Below are 22,196 nucleotides of genomic sequence, written 5' to 3'. Positions count from 1 at the left end.
CAGCAATGGAGGGCAGTTTCTATCTCCTCATCCATTCCCCATCCTACATATTGCTTCCTTGCTTGACAAGTGTCTCCCTGTCCCCTGCCGATTTAACATTTTTTGTTAAATCTAGGAGCCAGCCCCAAAATTAGGAGCCAGACAATGAATATTTGATAAAAATGAGTGGATCTGGTGATGGACATTGCAGAAGGGGAGGACAAATGGGCTTCTCTTTATCCCCTTTACAGTTAATATTTGTAGAACAGAAATAGGGCTGCCCTGGGACAAATCAAGATTTTATTAAATCACCCGGAATTTCCTAGTCTTGGTGCCATGGCTTCCTGGTTCCTGGGAATTGTCAAGCCCTATCTTTACACTGCTGAATTGTAAGTGTGTCTTTTTGTTTGTTTAATTTTACTCTGCAGAGAGACACCTACTTATTTGTCTTTGCATTCCTGTGCTTCTTTTTGGTAACTGTAGCTTGCACAGTGGCTCATATTATTATTATTATTATTAATTCGATTTCTATACCGCCCTTCCAAAAATGGCTCAGGGCGGTTTACAAAGAGAAATAAAACAAATAAGATGGCTGGTCAATTAGTCAATTAAAAATAACATCTAATGAAACAAGCTATATAAGAAAAACGGAGGGTGGTAAATGATGATAACATCTAAAGACGCATTTCTTCACCCAGGCTTTTAACTGATATTGTTTTGATTGTTTTAATGTTGTTTTTAGAATATTGTTTTGAAATTTTAAATTGTGTTTTAAACTTCTTGCTTTTAAATTTTTTTTTGTTTTTAATTAATTTTTTACTTTTTAATCTTGTTGTAAACCGCCCAGAGACATAAGTTTTTGGCAGTGTAAACATATGATAGATAAATAAATAAATAAACATACCCAGTTGGGTAACAGACTCCCCACAGTTCCAATTCAATAATAAATAAATAAATAATAAATTTAAAAAAATAAAATATAAATAATAATGGAATCTGCCATTTAATTCTGGGCAATAATGATTATGATTAGTTACGACTTTAAATTATCTGGGCAGAGGTGTTCTTACCCTGGGCAGAGATCAGGGCCTCCACACACCCTGGGGCCCCCCCAACTGTCCCAGATGGTGTGGTGGTCATGCTGCTGTGTGTTGAAATGTTTCTGCTAATGCATATTTGCATTAATACACCTGTTTTATATTCTTACATTCTTGTGAGTTCAGTTGCTGTCTCTGCCCTCAAGAACTCACGTGTTAAAATACTGGGTGGGGGGGGGAGGCGGATGATGCTTAACTTGTTGCGGGGGGGCGGGCTCCAAAGGCCTTTAGGTCCTCCAGGCTCCAAAATTACCTAGGTGCACCTCTCTATCTGGGGACAAAGCATAACACACACACCCCCTCTAAGATTCCTTGCTGTCCATTTCCCATTGATACGAATGAAAGCTGGAGTCCCTCTTGCTCATCTGCTGATGGAGGAGTTTCGGTTTCAGAAAAGAAATCTGGAAAAATACTGTATGATGTAAGCCTCTGCATGTATTTCTCTGTTGTTGTTGTTTTTAAAAGTCAATCCTTTTGGGTGCACTTCCTCCTCCTCTGCATGTGAAGGAGACTTCCTGGTTGTTGCGTGCGCGCGCCTGCGATCCTGCTGACGTCTGGGCTCTGAACTTGCGGCGTGTCTGTGGGGCGGGGGGGCGGGGGAAGAGAGCACCCTCTCCTGGGGGGGCTGGCGGGAGGGTGTGTCCGCCGCCGCGCCTCTGATTGGCCGGCCTGGAGGCGCAGGGCGTTCCCTGGGCTGGCGTTGCCCCGCGGGCTGCGTGTTGTGTGGTGGCTCAGAGTCAGATCGCCGGCGCGGGCGAGCAGCGAGCGCAGCAGCGGAGGTGGCCGTTTGGAGCGTGTCGCAGCCTCGCCATGGTGGACAGCATCTTCCGGACGCGCTCGCTGGGCGTGGCGGCCGAGGGGCTGCCGGACCAGTACGCCGACGGCCGGGCGGCGCGCGTCTGGCAGCTCTACATCGGCGACACGCGGAGCCGCACGGCCGAGTACAAGAACTGGCTGGTGGCGCTGCTGCGGGGCCAGTGCTGTCGGACGGTGCTCGACGTGGCTTGCGGCACCGGGTGAGTCGGGGGAGGGAGCTACGGGCCACCCACCCACCCTCTGGGGCACCTGCGCTTTTCCTTGCCGAGGCCCGCGCTGGGGAGGGGTGCCGGTGCCGCACTGCCAGCCCCCCGGATAAGATTGGCCTGGGGGCTCCGGGACCCCGCACCAAGATCCAGGCGGCCGCTGAAAGCACAAAGCCACACAGGAGATGGCAATGGCCTGGAATTGTGAATAGTGTGGGTGGGTAGGCGGGGGAAACACCCAGGCATAGCTTCAGTCAAAGTTCAGTCAAAGTTCAGTCCCAAGTTGGCAATCCTGGCCTCTTGCCAGCCTTCGCTTTCCACATAGGATGCATGCAGCCAGCGTGGTGTAGTGGCTAGAGTGCTGGACTAGGACCGGGGAGACCTGAGTTCCAATCCCCCTCTGGGCCAGTCACTTCTCTCTCTCAGCCTAACCTACTTCACAGGGTTGTTGTGATGAGAAACCTAAGTATGCCGTACACCACTCTGGGCTCCTTGGAGGAAGAGCGGGATAGAAAATGTAAAAAATAAAAATAATAAATAAGTGAATCCTAAGCCAAGGCATTGATCCAGCTAGCTTCACTCAGTATTCTCTATACAGACTGGCAGCGGCTCTCCCGGAGGTACCTGGAGATGTCGGATAGAACCTGGGACCTTCTGCATCCAAAGCAGATGCTCTGCCACTGAGCTATAGCCCTGGATTTGCAATAGGAGGTGGTTGGGCCACCTTTCTTCTGCATTGCTCCCCCTTGGATTCACACACAGCATCCAGGCAATGTGGATTGTAATTGCTCACCTCCTCCTTCATTCTCATACGCAGACAATGGAAGAAGAAAGGAAGTAGTTCATGGTCAAAACCCAATGGCTTGCACTGTCGTGAGACTAGCCACCTAGTCTCTCCTCACATCCTGGGAACCAACATAATAGGCAGAGGATTACCAACATGTACTGAAGCTGTTCTTGGAGATCAACCCTGCCCCGCCAACAATTTTCATGCAGAAAGTCCCCAGTTCCCTCCCTGGCGCCTCCAAGATAGGGCTGAGAGAGACTCCTGCCTGCAGCCTTGGAGAAGCTGCTGCCAGTCTGTGTGTAGACAATCCTGAGCTAGATGGACCAAAAGGTTTGACTCCGGTGAAGGCAGCTTCTATGTTCCTATATATTTTTTGTAATCAGAATAGCAGCCGTCAGACTACAAAGCTCTTGCAGAAGGAAGTTATGCAGGTGCAAAGTTGTGTGATGGGCTAGCTACTTGTGCTAAGTCTGGAGCTTGTGTTGCAGGCTAGTGTTGTGCTACTGCAAGTCTGCTTGTATGTGTGCAGTAGATGAGCCACCTAGAGTACGTAGTTCCCCTTATATAAGTAGTTCTACTATATAAGTAAAGTGTGCCGTTGAGTCGGTTTCGACTCCTGGTGACCACAGAGCTCTGTGGTTGTCTTTTGGTAGAATACAGGAAGGATTTACCATTGCCTCCTCCCGCGCAGTATGAGATGATGCCTTTCAGCATCTTCCATTATAGCTGCTGCCCGATATAGGTGTTTCCCATAGTCTTGGAAACATACCGGCAGGGATTCGAACCAGCAACCTCTGCCTTGCTAGTCATTTCCCTGCTTCGCCATTAGATGGCTTTCACTATATAAGTAGTTCCCCTTATAATCTGTTGTAAGGGGAACTTTTGCACAAGATTGCAGTTCCAACAATCCCAATTTTTTAGTGCAACGATGCAATCGTCTGGTGTGCTAGTGCAACTTTGTCCATTATGCAAGTGCTCCGGTGGTCAGGATGTCATTCACTTCTAGTATTCTAATCTCAGAAAAGAATATTAGAAGTTAGTCCTGGAAAAGGGGAACCTAGGAAACTGCATTATATTGAGTCAGACCATTGGTCCATCTGTTGGTCCATGTATTGTCTACACCAGAGTTTCTTAACCTTGGGCCCCCAGATGTCGTTGGACTACAACTCCCATTATCCCCAGACATGGCATTTGTGGCTGAGGATGATGGGAGTTGTAGTCCAACAAAATCTGGGGGCCCAAGGTTAAGAAACCCTGGTCTACACTGACTGGCAGCAGCTTCTCCATGGTTTCAGGCAGCAGGAGTCTTTTCCCAGCCCTATCTGGAGATGCCATGGATTGAGCGACAGCCCCATCCTGGCTGAGAGAGGGCATGCCTTCACCTTTTGCTTCTGGGCTTCCCAGAGGCATCTGGGGGATTACTGTGTGAAACAGGATGCTGGACTAGATAGGTCTCGGGCTTGATCCAGCAGGGCTGTTCTTTTGATGGCTACTCTGGATTAACTGACATAAAAGAGTCTGATATTTGTATATATGCTCTCAGAACGATATTCTGATGTGATGCATTAACTATTGTCCTCATTCCATGGAAGAATTTAGGAACATTGGAATAGGAACATAGGAGTCTGCCTTATACTGAGTCAGGCCATTGGTCCATCTAGTTCAGGATTGTCTACACAGACTGACAGCGGCTTCTCCAAGGTTGCAGGCAGGAGTCCCTCTCAGCCCTATATTGGAGATGCCAGGGAGGGAACTTGGAACTGTCCACATGCAAGCATGCAGGTTCTCTTCCCAGAGCAGCCCCATCCCCTAAGGGGAATATCTTACAGTGCTCACACGTAGTCTCCCATTCAAATGACAACCAGAGAAGATCCTGCTTAGCAAAGGGGACAATTAATGCATGCTACCACAAGCCAGATCTCCTCCCATTTATTTCTCAGCTGCCTGTGTTCTCTCATTATTGGACTACAATGCAGTGAGCTCCTGTTCTTCTGAGTTACCTTGGATAGCTTCCTCCAAGCTCCGTGCCTCAGCACGATATGAATACCCCCCTCTCTCTTGTTCAGGGTAGATTCCATTATGCTGGTTGAGGAAGGCTTTGCTGTTACCAGCGTGGATGCCAGTGACAAGATGCTCAAATATGCCCTGAAGGAGCGATGGGACCGTCGGAAAGAAGAAGCTTTCGACAACTGGGGTAATCTAGTCTTTGTCTGGATTAAGGCTGTCAATAAAGAATTTCTAGTGGATTCTAAAAAATGTAGTAGTTGGATTTTTAGTTCATCTAACATTTAACTGAATCAGTTAACATGTACATTATATTTCCATATCATCGTAACCTCTCTGTGAACTAATTCAGATGATCATCTAAACCATGGTTTAGAGATCTGTTATATATTTTGAAGGGTTTGTGGGTGTGTTTGTGCGAAAGAAAATCATACTTCCTGATTACCCACAGATACCAAATTTTGCATACACAATCCTGCCACTGGAATTAGTTGAATGGATTACTTTTTCCACTGGAATATGCTGTGAAAAGGTTTAAAAATTCTTCTTGTATCTTCTAGCAGAAATTCTGAATAGAATCCTTGGATTTTTTAAACTGTTGTTGTTCTGAACAGATTTCTTGCACTCGGTAATCGGATAAATAATTCAAAAACAACTTAATGCCTAAGAGAAGCAGAAGATCTTTCTCAGATTCAAATTTACTGTGATTCAAATTTACTATATATGGTAATTAGTCAATAAAATGAATGTTTAAGGTTGAGATACTAAAAATTTAAAACTGTTCTTTTACTTTCCTTTTGCAAGCACATGAATAAAACATTCTATTATTTACTTATTTATTTAGATTTATATGTCGCCCTACTCCCATAGGACTCAGGGCGGCTTACAAGCAATAACATACAAAGCAACACAGTTCTATAAAATACAACATACATAGCAATAGCACTTACATTTATATACCGCTTTATAGCCGGAGCTCTCTAAGCGGTTTACAATGATTTAGCATATTGCCCCCAACATTCTGGGTACTCATTTTACCGACCTGGGAAGGATGGAAGGCTGAGTCAACCCTGAGCCCCTGGTCAGGATCGAACTTGTAACCTTCTGGTTACAGGGCAGCAGTTTTTTACCACTGCGCCACCAGGGGCTCTTAATAACATAACATAATAACCACATAATAACCATAATAACCTCTTACATAACATAATAACCACAACCCCATAGAGTACTCATTACAAGACATAATAACTATGGGTTACTAGATCACTCTACGACCAGCTATCTCAGTTAAATATTACAGATTTTTAATTTCATGAACTGGCCTATAAGTGTAATCTATGCAAAATTGTAATCTATGCAAAACAACTATGGCCTCACCTACTAATGGTCAATAAACCTTGGGCTCACAGGCCAAACCTCCGTTCTCTTTTTTGTGCACAAAGGCAGAAGGAGAGTGAATAAACCTTTTGAATAATCATCAAGTTCCTGTTGCATCTGAATTCAGGAAACTGTGGTGTGTCTAACTTTGCTTAATTAAAACAAACCAGGATCAAACAGTGGTTTCAGATCCTTGTTTAACTAACTGTAATTAGTTTCCCAAGCTTGGATATAATGAGTAACTTTGATTTTATTCAAACCTAAAAGCAGACGCTTCCAGTCTCTTATGCCTACGCGACCGAGGAGGAGGACGGAGCATGTGAATCCAAAGCTCACTGTACATATGATTTAGGAAACCCTCTGAACCTGACCTTTTGGTCCTTTTTTAGACATCTGAAAGAAGCCTGAGAGATCTTGACATTTAATAACAAAAACCAGCAATTGCTGATAGTAGTAAAGACTGTTTTAAATATTTAATTTTTCATTCCATGTTGCAATAGGAACATAGGAAGTTGCCCCATAGTGAGTCAGACCATTGGTCCATCTAGCTCAGTATTGTCTACACAGGCTGGCGGCGGCTTCTCCAAGGTTGCAGGCAGGAGTCTCTCTCAGCCCTAACTTGGAGATGCCAGGGAGGGAATTTGGAACCTTCTGCATGCAAGCAGGCAGGTGCTCTGTCCAGAGTGGCCCCATCCCCAAAGACAGGAGTAGGCAAACTTGGCCCTCTAGCTGCGGTTGAATCACAACTCCCATCTTCCGCAGACACAATTTATTGTAGCTGGAGAAGATGGGAGTTGTAGTTCAACAACTAAATTGAATCTAATAAATAAATAAATAAACAACAGCTTGGACAGTGAGTTCAACAACTACACGGAGGGCCAAGTTTGCCCACCCTTGCCATAAGGGGAATATCTTCTAGTGTAGTCTCCCATTCAAACACAAACTAGGGCAGACCCTGCTTAGCAAAGGCCATGGAGCTGCACGGCAAGGTGGCTGCACGGCAACTGAAAACAGCATCCAGGCAGTGACGCAGCCCTACTTCCACTGGAAACCATGGCAGTATTGCTGTGCAGTTGCCCAGATACCGTTTTACATGCTTGTGCGGCCGCCTTGTCGTACCACATTGTCGGGGCTGCCTCACATTGCGCAGCAGCCCCTGTGGATCCTGAACACGCATTCTGCTGTGTGGCATGTTGGCCACTATTTCCCCTGCCCTATCCATGGTTTTGAAACTGGGTTGCTTATGCTTTTGTTTTTCGTGCTGTCTTTACAATTATCTTTGACTTGTGTCTCTTTCCTTGATTCCGTTGCGAACTGCTTTGAGGATTTTTACCTAGAAAAGCAGGTTGTGTTTTTTGGAAAGACTATTGTTTGCTTTTATGCCTCAGCCTCACTAATTAAAATGTGGCTTTACAGCTTAGAAGTGCCAACGCCAGTTGGTCAGCTGTAACTTTATTTGATTCATCTGCTATAGGATTGCACAACTTTGGCCCTCAAGCTGGTTTTTGGACTACAACTCCCATCACACCCGGCTTCAGTGACCAACACTGAGGGATGATGGGAGTTGTAGTCCAACATCTGCAGGAGGGTCGAAGTTGTGCAGGCTTGATCTACTGCTTAAAGCTTGCAGTCCTTGTTTGAATGTAAGTACACTCTATATACTTCTTATGTAAATGTAAACACTCTAGCAAAGGGTGGGGGGTGACCAACCTGAGGTTCTCCAGCTGTTGTTGCACTACAACTCCCCTTATCCCCAGCCACAAATTGCAGCTGGGGGTTGATAGGAGTTGTAGTCCAACAACAGCAAAAACGCCTCAGCTTGACTGCTTCTGCTCTGGCAGTCGCCTAGCATGGAGATGATGAGCAGAGCCTTGATCTTGTGCAGAAGAAAAGTCCAGCTGATGTTAAATCTCATAGGAACATAGGAAGCTGCCATATACTGAGTCAGACCATTGGTCTATCTAGCTCAGTATTGTCTTCACAGACTGGCAGCGGCTTCTCCAAGGTTGCAGGCAGGAATCTCTCTCAGCCCTATCTTGGAGATGCTGCCAGGGAGGGAACTTGGAACCTAGATGCTCTTCCCAGAGCAGCTTCATACCCTGAGGGGAATATCTTCCAGTGCTCACACATCAAGTCTCCCATTCATATGCAACCAGGGCAGACCCTGCTTAGCCATGGGACAAGTCATGCTTGCTACCACAAGACCAGCTCTCCTCTCCTCCATAGCCCTGCTGCCAAGGAGACAAATATGTCAATCAATCGGGTAATTAGCTGGAAGCCATAAAAACAATGACAAGTCCCGGTTGCTCTTGCTCTGGAATCGAGCTTAGGTTTTTGGTTCTGAGTGCCCCCAATAAAGGAATCTGAGCATCTCTGCCAAGCTGTGTTTCTTTTTTCTTTTCTTTTTTTGCATTTTAAATTTTATTGGCTTTTACAGTAGCTTTACAATTACAAGTAAATATTGACTTCCCATTTACCTATCTGCGCGGTTCACGTTAACTATACATATAAACCATTGCTATGATAGTTCAAAACATACATACTCCGCATTACTACTCGATTTTACCCAACCCAACCTGCTGTTATTACTATATTTCAAACCCTGCTGAAAGGTCCATATTAGAAAAAATAGTTCTTTAAATAAAGTAAAAATAGTTCCCAATCTTCTTTGAAAAATTCCAGATTTTCATCCCTTATAAGTGCTGTAAGGGATGAAAATCTGCCGAGCTGTGTTTCCATCATTTCTCGTCAAGTTCTTGCATAAGCTGCCAGGGCATGATGAAATGCGATCCGGGTATAAGGAGCTCCCTGTTGACACACATCCCATCTCAGCACTGAACTCAGTGTAGAGGTGAGGGAGTAGCTCCTTCCCCCACACTTCTTGCCCTCTAGGCCTGGGTCTCTTGTAGTGTTCCCTCTAACAGGGATTCCCAGATGTTGCTCACTACGACTCCCAGCATCCCCAGTTGCAATGGCCTTTGACTGGGGATTCTGGGGGTTGTCAACAACATCTGGGAATTCCTGTTAGAGGGGACACTGGTCTCCTTCCATTTTTAGGTCCCTCTGTTTTCTGGTGCCGCCTTTGCTCTGCCCCTTCAGATCCCTTCCCTGCGTCTAGGTCAGCCTGCAGCCCAACAGCACTTGCAAATATTATTATTTCTGGGTGTTTCAGCCAGAAATAAGAAGTGAGGGCATCAGCAATGCTGGGCTAGGACCAGCCACTGGGTCCTGACTAAATGGGCAGGGAGGGAAGCTATGTCAAAATCAGGAGGAGGACCAAGTTCTGGAAGGGCAGGCCTTCGTTTCATTTTATGGCCACAGACGCCAATGAAGGCGTGTGCTAATTAATGAAAGGTGCTGAAGCGACCAGATTGGGGGAATGATGGGAGGATTTGAAGGTTGGACAAAATGCAAGATTACCTGGGGGCCTGGCAGCTCCACACTAGTGTGAGACGTGCACACACACACTCACTCTTGCAGTTGCAAATCAATTTTATTTTGGATTTCTAGCAAGGAGGGCAAGGTTTCCTGCTCCAGCCTCCAACAGCTGCTCTTGCCTCTTAATATAGCTCCGTCTGCACTATTATGACTCAGTTCTCTATCCTTTCTAACCCATGTTTGAAAGGAATGTAGTACATAGGAACCTAGGAAGCTGCTTGCTACCAGACCATTGGTCCATCTAGCTCAGTATTGTCTGCCCAGACTGGCAGCAGCTTCTCCAAGGTTTCAGGCAGGAGTCTCTCCCAGACCGATCTTGGAGATGCTGCCAGGGAGGGAACCCAGGGCCTTCTGCAAGCAAAGTAGATGCTTTGCCACTGAGCTAGAACCCCATCCCCAAATTGCAGGTAGTAAACCAGGGGAGCCATAAGAATTGCCTCATTGGATTGTAGTACAACAGTCTGTCTCAGTCAGATTTCCCTGAGATGCTGAGAAGCAGAACTTGATGAGAGGCAGCATGGTGTAGTGGTTAGAGTGTTGGACTAGGTCTGGGGAGACCCGAGTTCAAATCCCCCTTCAGCCATGATACTCACTGGGTGACTCTGGGCCAGTCATATATCTCTCAGCCTAGCCTACCTCACAGGGTTCTTGTGAAGATACACACTATACAAAAAAGCCCATATGCACCTCTCTGGACTCCTCAGAGGAAGAATGGGATATAAATGTAAAAAGAAATAAATAACACATGGTGGGATTGGAGATAGTTCCAGTATGTTATGATTGTAAGCATCTGAAAATGGAAATCTGAAATTCCTGGTGATTACAGCTAGTAACCATAGATAGAACTTCCCTGCCCAAAAGCTTCACAAGAGCAAAATCTGCTGTCTTTGGCCAAGGCAGCAGGGACAGAGCCTAGAATATTCATACTGCTGAAGAAGCCGGGTTTCCAAACAGGAAAGAGACTTCAGTGATTATTTTTGCAAACAGCAGCAGAAAATCCTTTCTTCTCGATGGAGTAGGAATTGTGGGTCGAGACTGGAGAAGGCCACACTTGCCCTGTTATACAAATCTCTCTCTCTCTCTCTCTTTTGCAGTCATCGAAGAGGCCAACTGGCTCACCTTGCCGCAAGACCTTCAGAAGCCCGGCGAGGGCTTTGACGCCGTCATCTGCTTAGGGAACTCCTTTGCACACCTTCCAGATTTTAAAGGTGAGTATTGCAGGCTGAGGTTTCCTCCGAGGGATTGATAGCATGGTAAGGCCCACCACTCAACTGAAGAAATCTTATAGTTTATTAGTCCGTTAACTTTGCATGTGGGTAAAAACAATTGTTCTGAAACAAGGAACGTACTGTATTTTTCTGAATCCAAGACGACGTTTCCCCCACGTTTTTTGATATTAGAAACTGGGAGGTCATCTTAACTTCAGGGTCCTGCTTCTTTGGTATAAATGCAGGTATAACCTGTATTTAACCTCCACTTTTTAAAGGGGTCATCTTCAGAGGTGCATCTAGGTAATTTTGGAGCCTGGACCTAAAGGCCTTGCCCCACCCCGCAAGTTAAGCATCTTCTACCTACACACACACACACACACGCACACAGTTTTTTAACACGTGGCTTCTTGAGGGCACAAATAGCAACTGAACTCACAAGAATGTAACGATATAAAACAGGTATATTTATGCAAAGACACATTAGCAGAAACCTTTCAACACACAGTGGCCTGGCAACCACACTACCTGGGACAGACTAAAGAGGATTTGGGAGCCCCCAGGGGGTGTGGAGACCCTGGACTACCACCCAGGGGTAAAAGCACCTCTAGTCTTAAATTCAGAGTCTTCTGAGATTCAGGTAAATACTCTCTTTTTAGATTATGTGCATGTGTACTGTGAGAATGTCTTTTAAAAGATTATACTTGCCACCTGTGGTGTTTATAAATGCTTGTGTTAAAAATATTTTTAAAAATCTGCTGCCCAATTAATTGGGGACACCCTTTTAGACTATTTAAGTGTATGTGTGTAAAATTCTGTAACTGCAGCCCTGTACATTACCCAGCCTTTGGGTACTGGCCATTGAAACTAGGAAGCTGCCTTATACCGAGTCAGACCATTGGTCCATCTAGCTCAGGCTTGTCTACACTGACTGGAAGCAGCTCTCCAAGATGTCAGGCAGGGGTCTTTCCCAGCCCTACTAAGAGGCCCGGGAGTGAACCTGGGACCTTCTGCGTGCAAAACAGATGCTCTACCACTGAGATACGGCCCCTTCAGTGACTGACTAAATCACTCAGCCGAAGTCCCATTGAAATGAAGTAGTCCTTTGGAGTAACTGCTGAGTAGTGCTGTTGAATAACTCGGTCTGGATGTCAGCCACATTTTTTTGGGGGGGGGCTACTTAGGAGTCTTACAATCATCCCAGTTAGGGGAGAAAATTCCACAGAGCAGAAAGGCTGGAATGGTTTTCTGAAGATCTGAAAGAGAAAATGATACTCAGTCTCGGTTTGTTTTTAAGGAGCTGTTTCAGCTTGCATCAGATTGCTCAGGGAATCCAAATGGCCCACATGCAAGTCCTAAATTTGGTGTAGGAGTGGGTGAGAAGAGGGGGCTGGGTGCCAATAATACACTGTAACTTAACTTAGCTGTACACTCGACCACATCACTGGCAGCTCCCCATGAGGTCACTGTCTATTACATTTTGCAGTCGGGAATGGACACAGAAAAAGCTCAAGGCCATCCAGGGAGGAGGAAGAGTTTGTTTATGTAGAACAGGCCTGCTCAATTTAGCCCCCCCCAGCTGTTTTTGGACTACAACTCCCATAATCCCCAGGCACAGTGGCCAGTAGCCAGGGTTTATGGGAGTTGTAGGCCAACATCTGCAGGAGGGCCGGTTGAGCAGCCCTGATGTAGAACCACAAATATCCACGGCACTTCACAGTTCAATCTGACACAGAGGCTAGATTAGCCTCCGCAAGCAGCAGGGCCTTCTCTATGGCAGCCCCAAAACTGTTAGCAATCCTTACTAGTTCCTTCTTTATTTAGGCAAGCAAAGACCTCTCTCTTTTTTGTTTATGCCCTTCTGTTTAGCTGTTGCTGAAGTATTTCAGTGTTGTCCTTTTTCCCCATTTAAAATATTTTTATACCATTTTTCAGTATTAAAAAAAATCACCAAGTGGTTTACAGATTAGAAAGGACCACAGTGAAATACTTCAGCAAAAACTAAACAGAAGAGCATAAGTAACATCCAACCTCCACCTAAGATGGAACGCTTCGCAGGACTTCATTGGTAGATCTCTGTGGTGGGTGGGTGGGTGTCATAAAAGGCTCTCAAAACCCAGAGTAATGGTCTTAATCAGGGAGTACATGACTAGGACAGCTGCAAGTCCCTCCGGTTTTGGGAGGTAGTCTGAAGGAAGCAGGAAGGAATGTCGTTCAATGGCCTCTCTTCTCCTAGGTGACCAAGGTGTCCACAAACAGGCTCTTAAGAACATTGCCAGTATGGTGCGTCCAGGCGGCATTCTCGTCATCGACCACCGGAACTATGACTACATCCTCAAAACAGGCTGCGCCCCTCCAGGGAAGAACATCTACTACAAGGTATTCCCAGAAATAATCCTTTGCACAAGCTTTGCAAGAATGATGACCACTTCTCCACGCCAGAAAAGCATTAATCCCAAGCCCCATTCAGAAGTTATATTGTACCTTGGTTGGTCTGCATGTACATATATGTGTATGAATGGCTGTACCTGCATTCATTTTAAAAGTTAACCTGGGTACAGGCCCCCTGACTGCTGTACCTGCATTCAACATAATGTGAATAACTAAATGTCCCTTTGTACAGATATGTATCTATGGACACTGTGCGCTGATTGTTGTGTGAATAGAGCTTTGCTGCTTTAATGGCTTCTTGGAGTTGATTTTGAACTGATTTGCTTCCCAAAGAAGCAAATGGTGCAACCCTTCATGGGATGATACCAGCTCAGAATTGGGGATGTGCACGAAGTGAGAAGACTGGAATTAGAAATTTTAGCTGCAAATGTGGAATCTTGCTAGCTGGGATCCTGGTCCTGGGGAACCCATGAGCATAGGAAGCTGCCTTATACCCGATTAGACCACTGGCCCATCTAGTTCAGTATTGTTTGTTGTGTGTGGCAGCAGTAAACCAAGGTTTCAGACGGGAGTCCTTCCCAGCTGTCCCTGGAAGTGAACCTAGGACCTTCTACATTTAAGATGTTCTACCACTGAGCAGTGAGGAGAGATGGGCCAAGTGGTAGCAAGCATGAATTGCCCCCTTTGCTAAGCAGGGTCCACCCTGGTTGCATTTGAATGGGAGACTACATGCATGAGCACTCTAAGAGGTTCCCCTTAGGGGGTGGGGCTGCTCTGGGAAGAGCACCTGCATTCTTTCATGCAGAAGGTTCCAAGTTCCCTCCCTGGCATCTCCAAGTTAGGGCTGAGAGAGAATCCTGCCTGCAACCTTGGAGATGCTGCTGCCAGTCTGTGTAGACAATCCTGAGCTAGATGGACCAATGGTCTGACTGCGTGTAAGGCAGCTTCCTATGTTCCTATGACTCCTGCCCAACAGGCCCAAGAGAAGAAGAAGCTGCCTTATGCCAAGTCAGAGCCCAACATTGTCTACCCAGACTGGCAGCAGTTCTCCAGGTTTTCAAACCGGAGTCCCTCTTTGGAGTTGTCAGGGACTGGAATCTTCTGCATGCAAAACATCTAGAAACCTACGAGGAAAATACTGTATTCATTTGAATCCCAAGACATTTCCCCCCAGATTCTTTGATGATAGAAATTGCAGTGTCATCATGTAAATACAGGTATACCTTGTATATAACCTGTTTTTAATCTGGAGTCACCTGCTATTTAGGTGGCAAATGATTGCCAGGAGATCTAGGACCAGCAAATGGAAGTGCTTTTTCACACAATGCATAATCAACTTGTGGAATTTTTTGCCATGAGATGTGGTAACAGCCAACAACCTGGATGGCTTTAAGAGGGATTTGGATAACTTCATGGAGGAGAGGTCTATCAATGGCTACTAGTTGGAGGGCTAAAGGCCACCTCCAGCCTCAAAGGCAGGATGCCTCTGAGTACCAGTTGCAGGGGAGTCACAGCAGGAAAGAAGGCATGCCCTCAACTCCTGCCTGTAGGCTTCCAGCGGCATCTGGTGGGCCATTGTGCAGAACAGGATGCTGGACTAGATGGGCTTTGGGCCTGATCCAGCAGGGCTGTTCTTACGATATGGAAAGAATGGTGAGGGCTGTATAGAGCACAAGCGTCACTTCTGTAACGTAGACAGAGATTGGGGTAGGACTAAGTATGGATGGAGAAGCCAGGGGGGAACTGAAACTGGAAACTCTTTCTTGCAGAGCGACTTAACCAAAGACATCACTACATCAGTACTCCTCGTGAACAACAAACCAAATATGGTGACACTGGACTACACAGTGCAGGTCCCACCTGAGGGGAATGGCGAAAACCCAGAATTGAGGTATGGTTTTTTGTTCAGAGCTCATCTGGTAACCACAGGCTCCACTGTGGTAACTGCACAGATGTGGGCACAGCCAGCTATTTAGTATAGGGCAACAAAGCCAGCAGGAATCTGAGAGTCCAGGGCTGTATATATGAGGGCTCTGGGTAGATATGTAAACATATCCTGTGTCACTGAAAGAACATCTTCTAGATAACTAGATTCCTCTCCTGCTGACACAAAGATGGAATATTGTGTGTGTGTGTGTGTGTGTGTGTGTGTAGAGTTAATGTTTCTAAACTAAAACATGTCCTATTCTAAACAAACCTTAGATTAGAACGAGGTTTTGCAGTAAAACCATGAGAGCTAGAAGCTTAATTTTTGTTAAAGTGAAAGTTGAGATAACTAAGAGATCTGCCACAACTTGTGGCTTGCCAGTATGCTGGAAGTTGTGATACCAATGCAAACACAGATTTCTTGATCATAGGTGATCCAACTTAGGGAGGATACCAACTGTTACGCATATCTTATTGGCAATAGTCTTATAAACAGCTAAGGCCTAGAGTTTCCCCCCAGTCATCACTCCACTAGGATAATTGGAAGGAAGGAGTTGGGCTGTGGATCTGGCTACTGTAGACCTCATTGCTTCAAGACTGGAGAGGAAGTGGCAGAGGGAGGAGAGGCAGATGGGAGTGGGACAGAAGATTCTTAGTGTGGATTTAAAAACAGACAGTAATGACACGAGGCGGGCAGGTGAGGAGGAAGAGAGTGTGTGCCAAATGAATATGCACACAAGGTTTTTCTTGGGAGGTGATCATACTTATAAACATCACACCCCTCACAGTATCTCCTGGAACCAGCAACCACAGGGAGTGATAGGAACATAGGAAGCTGCCATATACTGAGTCTGACCATTGGTCTATCTAGCTCAGTATTGCCTTCACAGACTGGCAGTGGCTTCTCCAAGGTTGCAGGCAGGAATCTCTCTCAGCCCTATTGGAGAAGCCAAGGGGGAAACTCAAAACCTTCTGCTCTTCCTAGAGTGGCTCCATCCCAAGGAATATCTTACAGTGCTCACATTTCTAGTCTCCCTTTCATATGCAACCAGGGTGGACCCTGCTTAGCTAAGGAAACAAGTCATGCTTGCTGTCACAAGACCAGATCTCCATATAGTCCTCATCTGGTAACCATATAGGGTCCATATAGGACTTCGTGTAACTTTTTATTGTCATAATGGACAACCCAAAGAGACCATATAACACTGGACTTAAAAGAACCGTCCTGGCTGCTGCTGTGTTTCTGAGCGCAACAGAAAGTGCTGGTTTTTAGCTAGAAAGCCCGTAGCAACTTGGGTCCAGGGTATCTAAGAGAGTGCTCTCTCATGAACTCTGCTGCCTTGTCACCGGCTTGCTTCAGGGTGACTCGGGACAAGGCCTTCTCTGTGGCTGCCCCAGGGCTTTAGAATGCACTCTCTGTCAAAACAAGAGCTTCTCCATCTCTGGCTGCCTTTTAAAAGGTGCACCCTTAGGATGCACCTGTTTTCTCAGGCTTTTAGTTAAAAACATTTTAAAACTTTTTATTGTTTCTATATTTTTAACCAATGTAATGTGGTTGCTAAGAGTGACTTGATGGCACTCAATCAATCAATCAGTCTCAACCAACACGGCCTAAAGACATTTATCAGGCTGTCTCCAAATCTGTCATTATTTTATAACAAATACATTAAATTAATTCCCTAATGCTATAGTCTTTTCCCTTCTCTGTTACATGAGCTAGCCTCTTTTCCTGACATTTCAAGTTTGAAACACCTGGCCTAAGTCAAGACAGCAACAAATTAAAAGCGCATACATGGTGGAGTACACTTTTTAAAAAAAAGTTTAATCCTACCTGCAGAATTAAGCTTTTTAGCACAGAATTCTAGACTGTGGCTGTACTGAAGTGAACGGGGTGAAATGGCCCAGGTCTCTCTCTCTCTCTGCCTGCCCATTTACACCAGATGTTTGCAGCCTTGAGTCCCGACATTGCTGGGGACTACCACTCACCATTCCTAGCCACAATGACCAAACAGGCCAGCAACATCTGGGGCCCTGAGGTTGGCAACCCCTGCCCGAGACAGTTGCTAACATGTGTCTTCCATTTCTCACCAGTCGATTCCGTCTGTCGTACTATCCTCACTGCCTGGAGCCCTTCACGGAACTGCTGAAAAACGCCTTCCAAGGCCCGTGTGAACACAGCGTCCTGGGTGACTTCAAGCCCTACAAACCAGGCCAGCAATACAGCCCATGCTACTTCATCCATGTAGTGAAGAAGATCGGCTGAGAAGTATTCTAGGGATTCCTCCAGCAGGCCTTTTTGGGGCCTCTCCTTCTGTCGCTGGAGCAGCTGGGAACCCTGTGCCAGTGCATATGCATAGATGGTGCCTCAAGCAGAAGAGGAAGAACCAGGAGGCGTGTTTCTTCTTCTTCTCCCCTTACCTCTTCTTTTTTATCCCCCACCCCTGGGATTGGCCACCCCCCGGGGCCAATCTAGTTAATTTGCTTTGGGAATGGGAGGCGCTGCTGCTGAAATCAGGGACTTCGGAGGGAAGAAGATGGGGGTGGCTTTCACTGGAATCGTATGAGAAGTTGTGTAGCTGGCTAAACTAACTGTACTTTGCTGTCTTTGGCACTTTTCTTCTTCTTCTTGTCTTCCTCAGGCTGTGTGGATAATTGCCACCAGTGCTTAGGAGAGAGAATTACTAAGTTACTCTGGTTGTGTGTGTTTCTTGAATAAGGTGGGTGTAGTTGCAGATCTGCTCTGGAAGATCTCTTCCTAAGGAATTCAGCCCAGTGGTGTGCCTCTGTTGCTATAACAGAACTCGGAGAGATAGCCTCTCTCTTTCCTTTTCTGTGTCATACTAAAAACATGCCTACTGTCAACTCATTCCCTCTGTGTCTATGTGCAACTGCCAAATCATTCCCCTTACTACATATGAGAATTCAACTCTTTAATATTTCAACAAGGGGAGAGAGGTGGTGTGTGTAGCAAGCAGTTGGTTCGTGCGGCAAGGGAATCCGTGGGTGGGATTTTGGAGAGGAGAAGCTCGTGCATAGCTTCCGTTCAGGTCTGCACGGTGCTAGGTTGCAGTGGTCAGAGCAGCCATGACCAGGTACCTCCTGAAGCAGGCAACTGACGTCAAGTGTCTGGATCTAGTTTTGGACCAGAGAAGGGAAAATAAAATACTACTATACTGACCTGCTGCCTAGTGCAAATTGTCTTATACTTGCGCCCCCTGATGGTGTTGACCACAATCCCCAGTTACAATAGCTGAAGGCCGTTGGGGCTAGAGGTGGTGGGAGTTGTAGTCCAACATCATTGTGAACCCTTGGCCTACTGAATATGTTGCCTGAAATGGTAAGCATGGCCTTGAGGTCCCTGTGTGTAAGTATACGTGGCAAGGGATGGGCAGCCGTATTCATGCTAAGGCCTCAATGATGGGCAATTGTTCGTGGCCTCCTTGACTGTGGATTCCATTCCAAGGAAGTCTGCCCGGCTCATTCTGTTCTCACCACCTGGAATCCAGTCAAGACTTTTTTTCCCCCAGCATGAGGAAGGTGCTCTCTTAGGATTCTATCTTTGTTCTTTCTGCCCTCTGTTGTTTTATTTGTTGATCATAAAAACTTAACCTACAAGATGCATCTGTTTTTCTCTTAAATGCTGGGAGTTGGAAACCAACTTTGAGCTGCTCCTTAAAAGGTTACATGACAAGATATGCAATGCAATAACTTAAGCTGTGAACCCTTTATTCTATCAGTCTTCTGAGTTGCAAGAACTACAAGTCTCAGTACAAATCCTGCCCCGCCCCTAAAAATATCTGGCATTTCCAGAAATCTAAAAGGCCAGTAAAATGTGAAGCAACCACAAAAATGTGGAATAAAAGGCACAGTAGTCAAACAAAGCCACTGTGATCCAAGATCACATGGTTCAGGTGTGTCAGCCTCAGTTCTCCTTAAGACTAAAACCAGAAATGCTGATCAGCCTTTCACAGCTGTAGTGAGCATAAATGAGGTTACTGTATTAAACAAGAGATTAATAGAAGGCAAGTCAAATGATTAGATGATGCCTAGCAAAACTGCCAAGGAGCCCGTCTGGGATCCAAACCAGTTCTACAAAGTGCTTGTTCTAACATATGCAAGTATCAGGACATCCCTACAGGAAGGTAGATGGAATCTGGTCTACTGAAGAAGGTGTTCTCTCTTTTTCAGATGCAGAAAGCCTCAGACATTTAGGCACACACAGGGAAGCTCTCAAGAGTATCAAAAATGTTTTTGCCCTTCTGAAGAAGCAAGTCAATCTTTATTTAGACATGTTAGATACTTACAGCTGCAAATATTCCCTCTATTCACAGCCCCAGGTTCTTAGCACCCCAAGGTTTTCCACTTGATGTTTGAATGGAACTCCATCTCCTCATATGTCAACAAAAACAGAACACAAATGAGGATTAACTTGCAGTAGTTCCTACTCATTGAAGTTGTCTCATTCCATAACCAGATCTCTTTGGCCTGGTCACCAAAATCCACCATATTGCAATAGGCAATACTCATTATTTTGCCAACAGGGACGGATGATGTTCCCAAGCAAAAATTCTTCCACACAGAGTACAGTCGAATCACGTACTCCTTCCCAGTCCCACCAGGTGTTTCTCAAGCAGCAAATCTCTGTTGGATCAATTTGTATCTGAGTAGTTCTGGTTCAGAAACAGAAGGCTGCAACCTAGTTGCAGCTTGTATGAAGTCCTCCATGGTCAGGATTAGGTCCGAGCTCTCCGTATCCAGCCCTGGAAAATATGAGAGGGGAGGGTGATGGTTACAGAAGGAACTCTTTAGACATCTCACATGGTACACACACCTGGACCACTCCTGGCTAAACAAGACCTGCTTAAAAACATTTGGAAATGTATATTTAAAACACCCTGAAGAGAGAGAGGATGTTGGACAAACCATGAAAGGCACCCCCTTCTCCAAGACAAGTGCTCAACCTGTGGGTGTTGGCTCCCAAAGATTAATTCTCTCGGGCCATCCATCCGTTCTGCTGGATAGCATCTCATTTCCACAGTTCCTTTTACGCACCAAAACAGAATTACAACAGCAACAACCTGTGACCCATATGTGCCAACTGCTCACATCTCCGGTTCCCCTACTCTGTGCATAAATGCTGCCCCTTGAAAGGGCAAGGGGTGTTCTGGCACAATCCAGGTGGACCAGTTAGGCCCTTAAGTAACTCCAGCTACTCTCTAAAGAACACTACAAGGACACCCTTACTCAGACCAAAAGATACAGTGATCAGGAGCCTAGAGCACCTTCCTTTGGAGGCAAGGCTACAACATCTGGGGCTTTTTAGTTTAGAAAAAAGATGACTGTAAGGAGACATGATAGAGGTCTATAAAATCATGCATGGTGTGGAGAAAGTGGAGAGAGAGAAATTCTTCTCCCTGTCACATAAGACTAGGACCAGGGGTCATCCCAGGAAATTGATTGCCGGAAAACTTAGGACCAGCAAACGGAAGTACTTTTTCACACAACGCATCATCAACTTGTGGAATTCTCTGCCCCAAGATGTGGTGACAGCCAACAACCTGGATGGCTTTAAGAGGGGCTTGGATAACTTCATGGAGGAGAGGTCTATCAATGGCTACTAGTCGGAGGGCTATAGGCCACCTCCAGCCTCAGAGGCAGGATGCCTCTGAGTACCAGTTGCAGGGGAGTAACAGCAGGAGAGAGGGCATGCCCTCAACTCCTGCCCGTGGCTTCCAGTAGCATCTGGTTGGCCACTGTGTGAAACAGGATGCTGGATTAGATGAGCCTTGGGCCTGATCCAGCAGGGCTGTTCTTATGTTTTTACAGTTGCTTAGGCTCCAGCAGCAGTAGCACAGAATGCTTTGGAACATAGGAAGCTGCCTTATGCCATTGGTTCATCTAGGTCCATCTACACTGACTGGCATCAGCTCTCCAGGGTCTCAGGCAGGGATCTTTCCCAGCCCTACCTGGCGATGCCAGAGATTGAACCCAGGACTATCTGCATGCAAGGAGATCCTCTCCCATTGAGCTACGGCCTCATCGCCTAAGGGGAATATCTTACAGCAGACAGTGCTCACATGTAGTCACCCATCCAAATGCAAACCAAGTTGAGCCCTGCTTATCAAAGGGGAGAATTCATGCTCTCCACCACAAGATCAGCTCTCTACTCCGATATGGCTCCAATCACATGATTAGGGCCTACGTGCTTGATTTTTCAAATGTAAAACAGCCATTCAGGGCCCTAATTTAGGTTGGGACCGTAGCATGGCGGGGGGGGCCTTTGCCTCCTCACAATTCAGATCATTCCCCATTTCAGCTGCTATTTGACACAGGGGGAGCTCCCAGTGGTTCCAATGGGAACTTTTTACACTGGGCAAAAAGCCATGAGAGGGGAGGGCAAATGGATCAGGACCATGGGGGAAGAGGAAAAGAAAGTTGAAGTCCCCTTCCTCCTCCTCACAGCCCTGATCCAGATCAAGGGCCCCACATGCCTGCTATTTACATTTGAAAAATCACATGATAGGCCTATCGTCTAGTTTGGCCCTCTGAGGGATGTACTCCACCTCAGACTGAAATGCTGCTTCAGACAAGGAAGAATATTTCAATATTAATTATTCATCCCCAAATGGGGAACCCAAAGGGAGAAAAATCTTAAAAGAGTGCTTCCTTTCTATGATCACCTTATTAACGGCTGAAGTGCCTCTGTTACACATTCCCCCAAATCCTATTACTACAGTTCATCTAGTCCAGGGATTCTCAAACTTGGGTCCTCAGGTGTTATTGGACTTCAACTCCCATAATCCCCAGCCTCAGTGGCCTTTGGTTGGGGATTATGGGAAGTGCAATAACACCTGAGGACCCAAGTTTGAGAATCACTGATCTAGTCTCTCTCAGGCACTCCGTTATTAGCGTTGCTTATTCTCATGAGAGTTCAATCAGGTTGATTTAAGGCAGAAGTTCTCAAACC

General features: G+C 46.0%; 2 protein-coding genes across 2 annotated transcripts in view; one reads left to right on the top strand and one right to left on the bottom strand.

Annotated features, from left to right (window-relative positions):
- Positions 1-1,697: 1,697 nt before the first annotated feature.
- Positions 1,698-18,844, top strand: GNMT (glycine N-methyltransferase). Its single transcript, XM_053313414.1, has 6 exons — positions 1,698-2,092; positions 4,952-5,079; positions 10,799-10,912; positions 13,149-13,291; positions 15,073-15,194; positions 17,321-18,844. Exons 1-6 carry the CDS (start codon positions 1,887-1,889, stop codon positions 17,490-17,492), a joined length of 885 nt encoding a protein of 294 aa, XP_053169389.1. The 5' UTR covers positions 1,698-1,886; the 3' UTR covers positions 17,493-18,844.
- A 631-nt stretch (positions 18,845-19,475) lies between these two features.
- PEX6 (peroxisomal biogenesis factor 6) overlaps positions 19,476-22,196 on the bottom strand; it is a 38,126-nt gene continuing 35,405 nt past the window's right edge. The window contains exon 17 of the mRNA XM_053313402.1: positions 19,476-19,989. Within this exon, the coding sequence (XP_053169377.1) occupies positions 19,856-19,989 (134 nt within the window). The 3' untranslated portion in view covers positions 19,476-19,855. The remainder of the gene's footprint in view (positions 19,990-22,196) is intronic.

Source organism: Hemicordylus capensis, chromosome 1 (assembly GCF_027244095.1).
Source record: "Hemicordylus capensis ecotype Gifberg chromosome 1, rHemCap1.1.pri, whole genome shotgun sequence".
NCBI lineage: Eukaryota > Metazoa > Chordata > Lepidosauria > Squamata > Cordylidae > Hemicordylus > Hemicordylus capensis.
The sequence above is the reverse complement of the archived record's forward strand: the minus strand, read 5'-3'. Positions and strand labels throughout refer to the sequence as shown.

What these genes read in the sequence shown, in the direction of transcription:
- GNMT (XM_053313414.1), top strand. Translation starts at nt 1,887, where the DNA reads ATGGTGGACAGCATCTTCCGGACGCGCTCGCTGGGCGTGGCGGCCGAG. An exon ending in GACGTGGCTTGCGGCACCGG is followed by an intron (nt 2,093 to 4,951) that starts GTGAGTCGGGGG and finishes TCTCTTGTTCAG; the next exon opens with GGTAGATTCCATTATGCTGG. An exon ending in GGAAGAACATCTACTACAAG is followed by an intron (nt 13,292 to 15,072) that starts GTATTCCCAGAA and finishes TCTTTCTTGCAG; the next exon opens with AGCGACTTAACCAAAGACAT.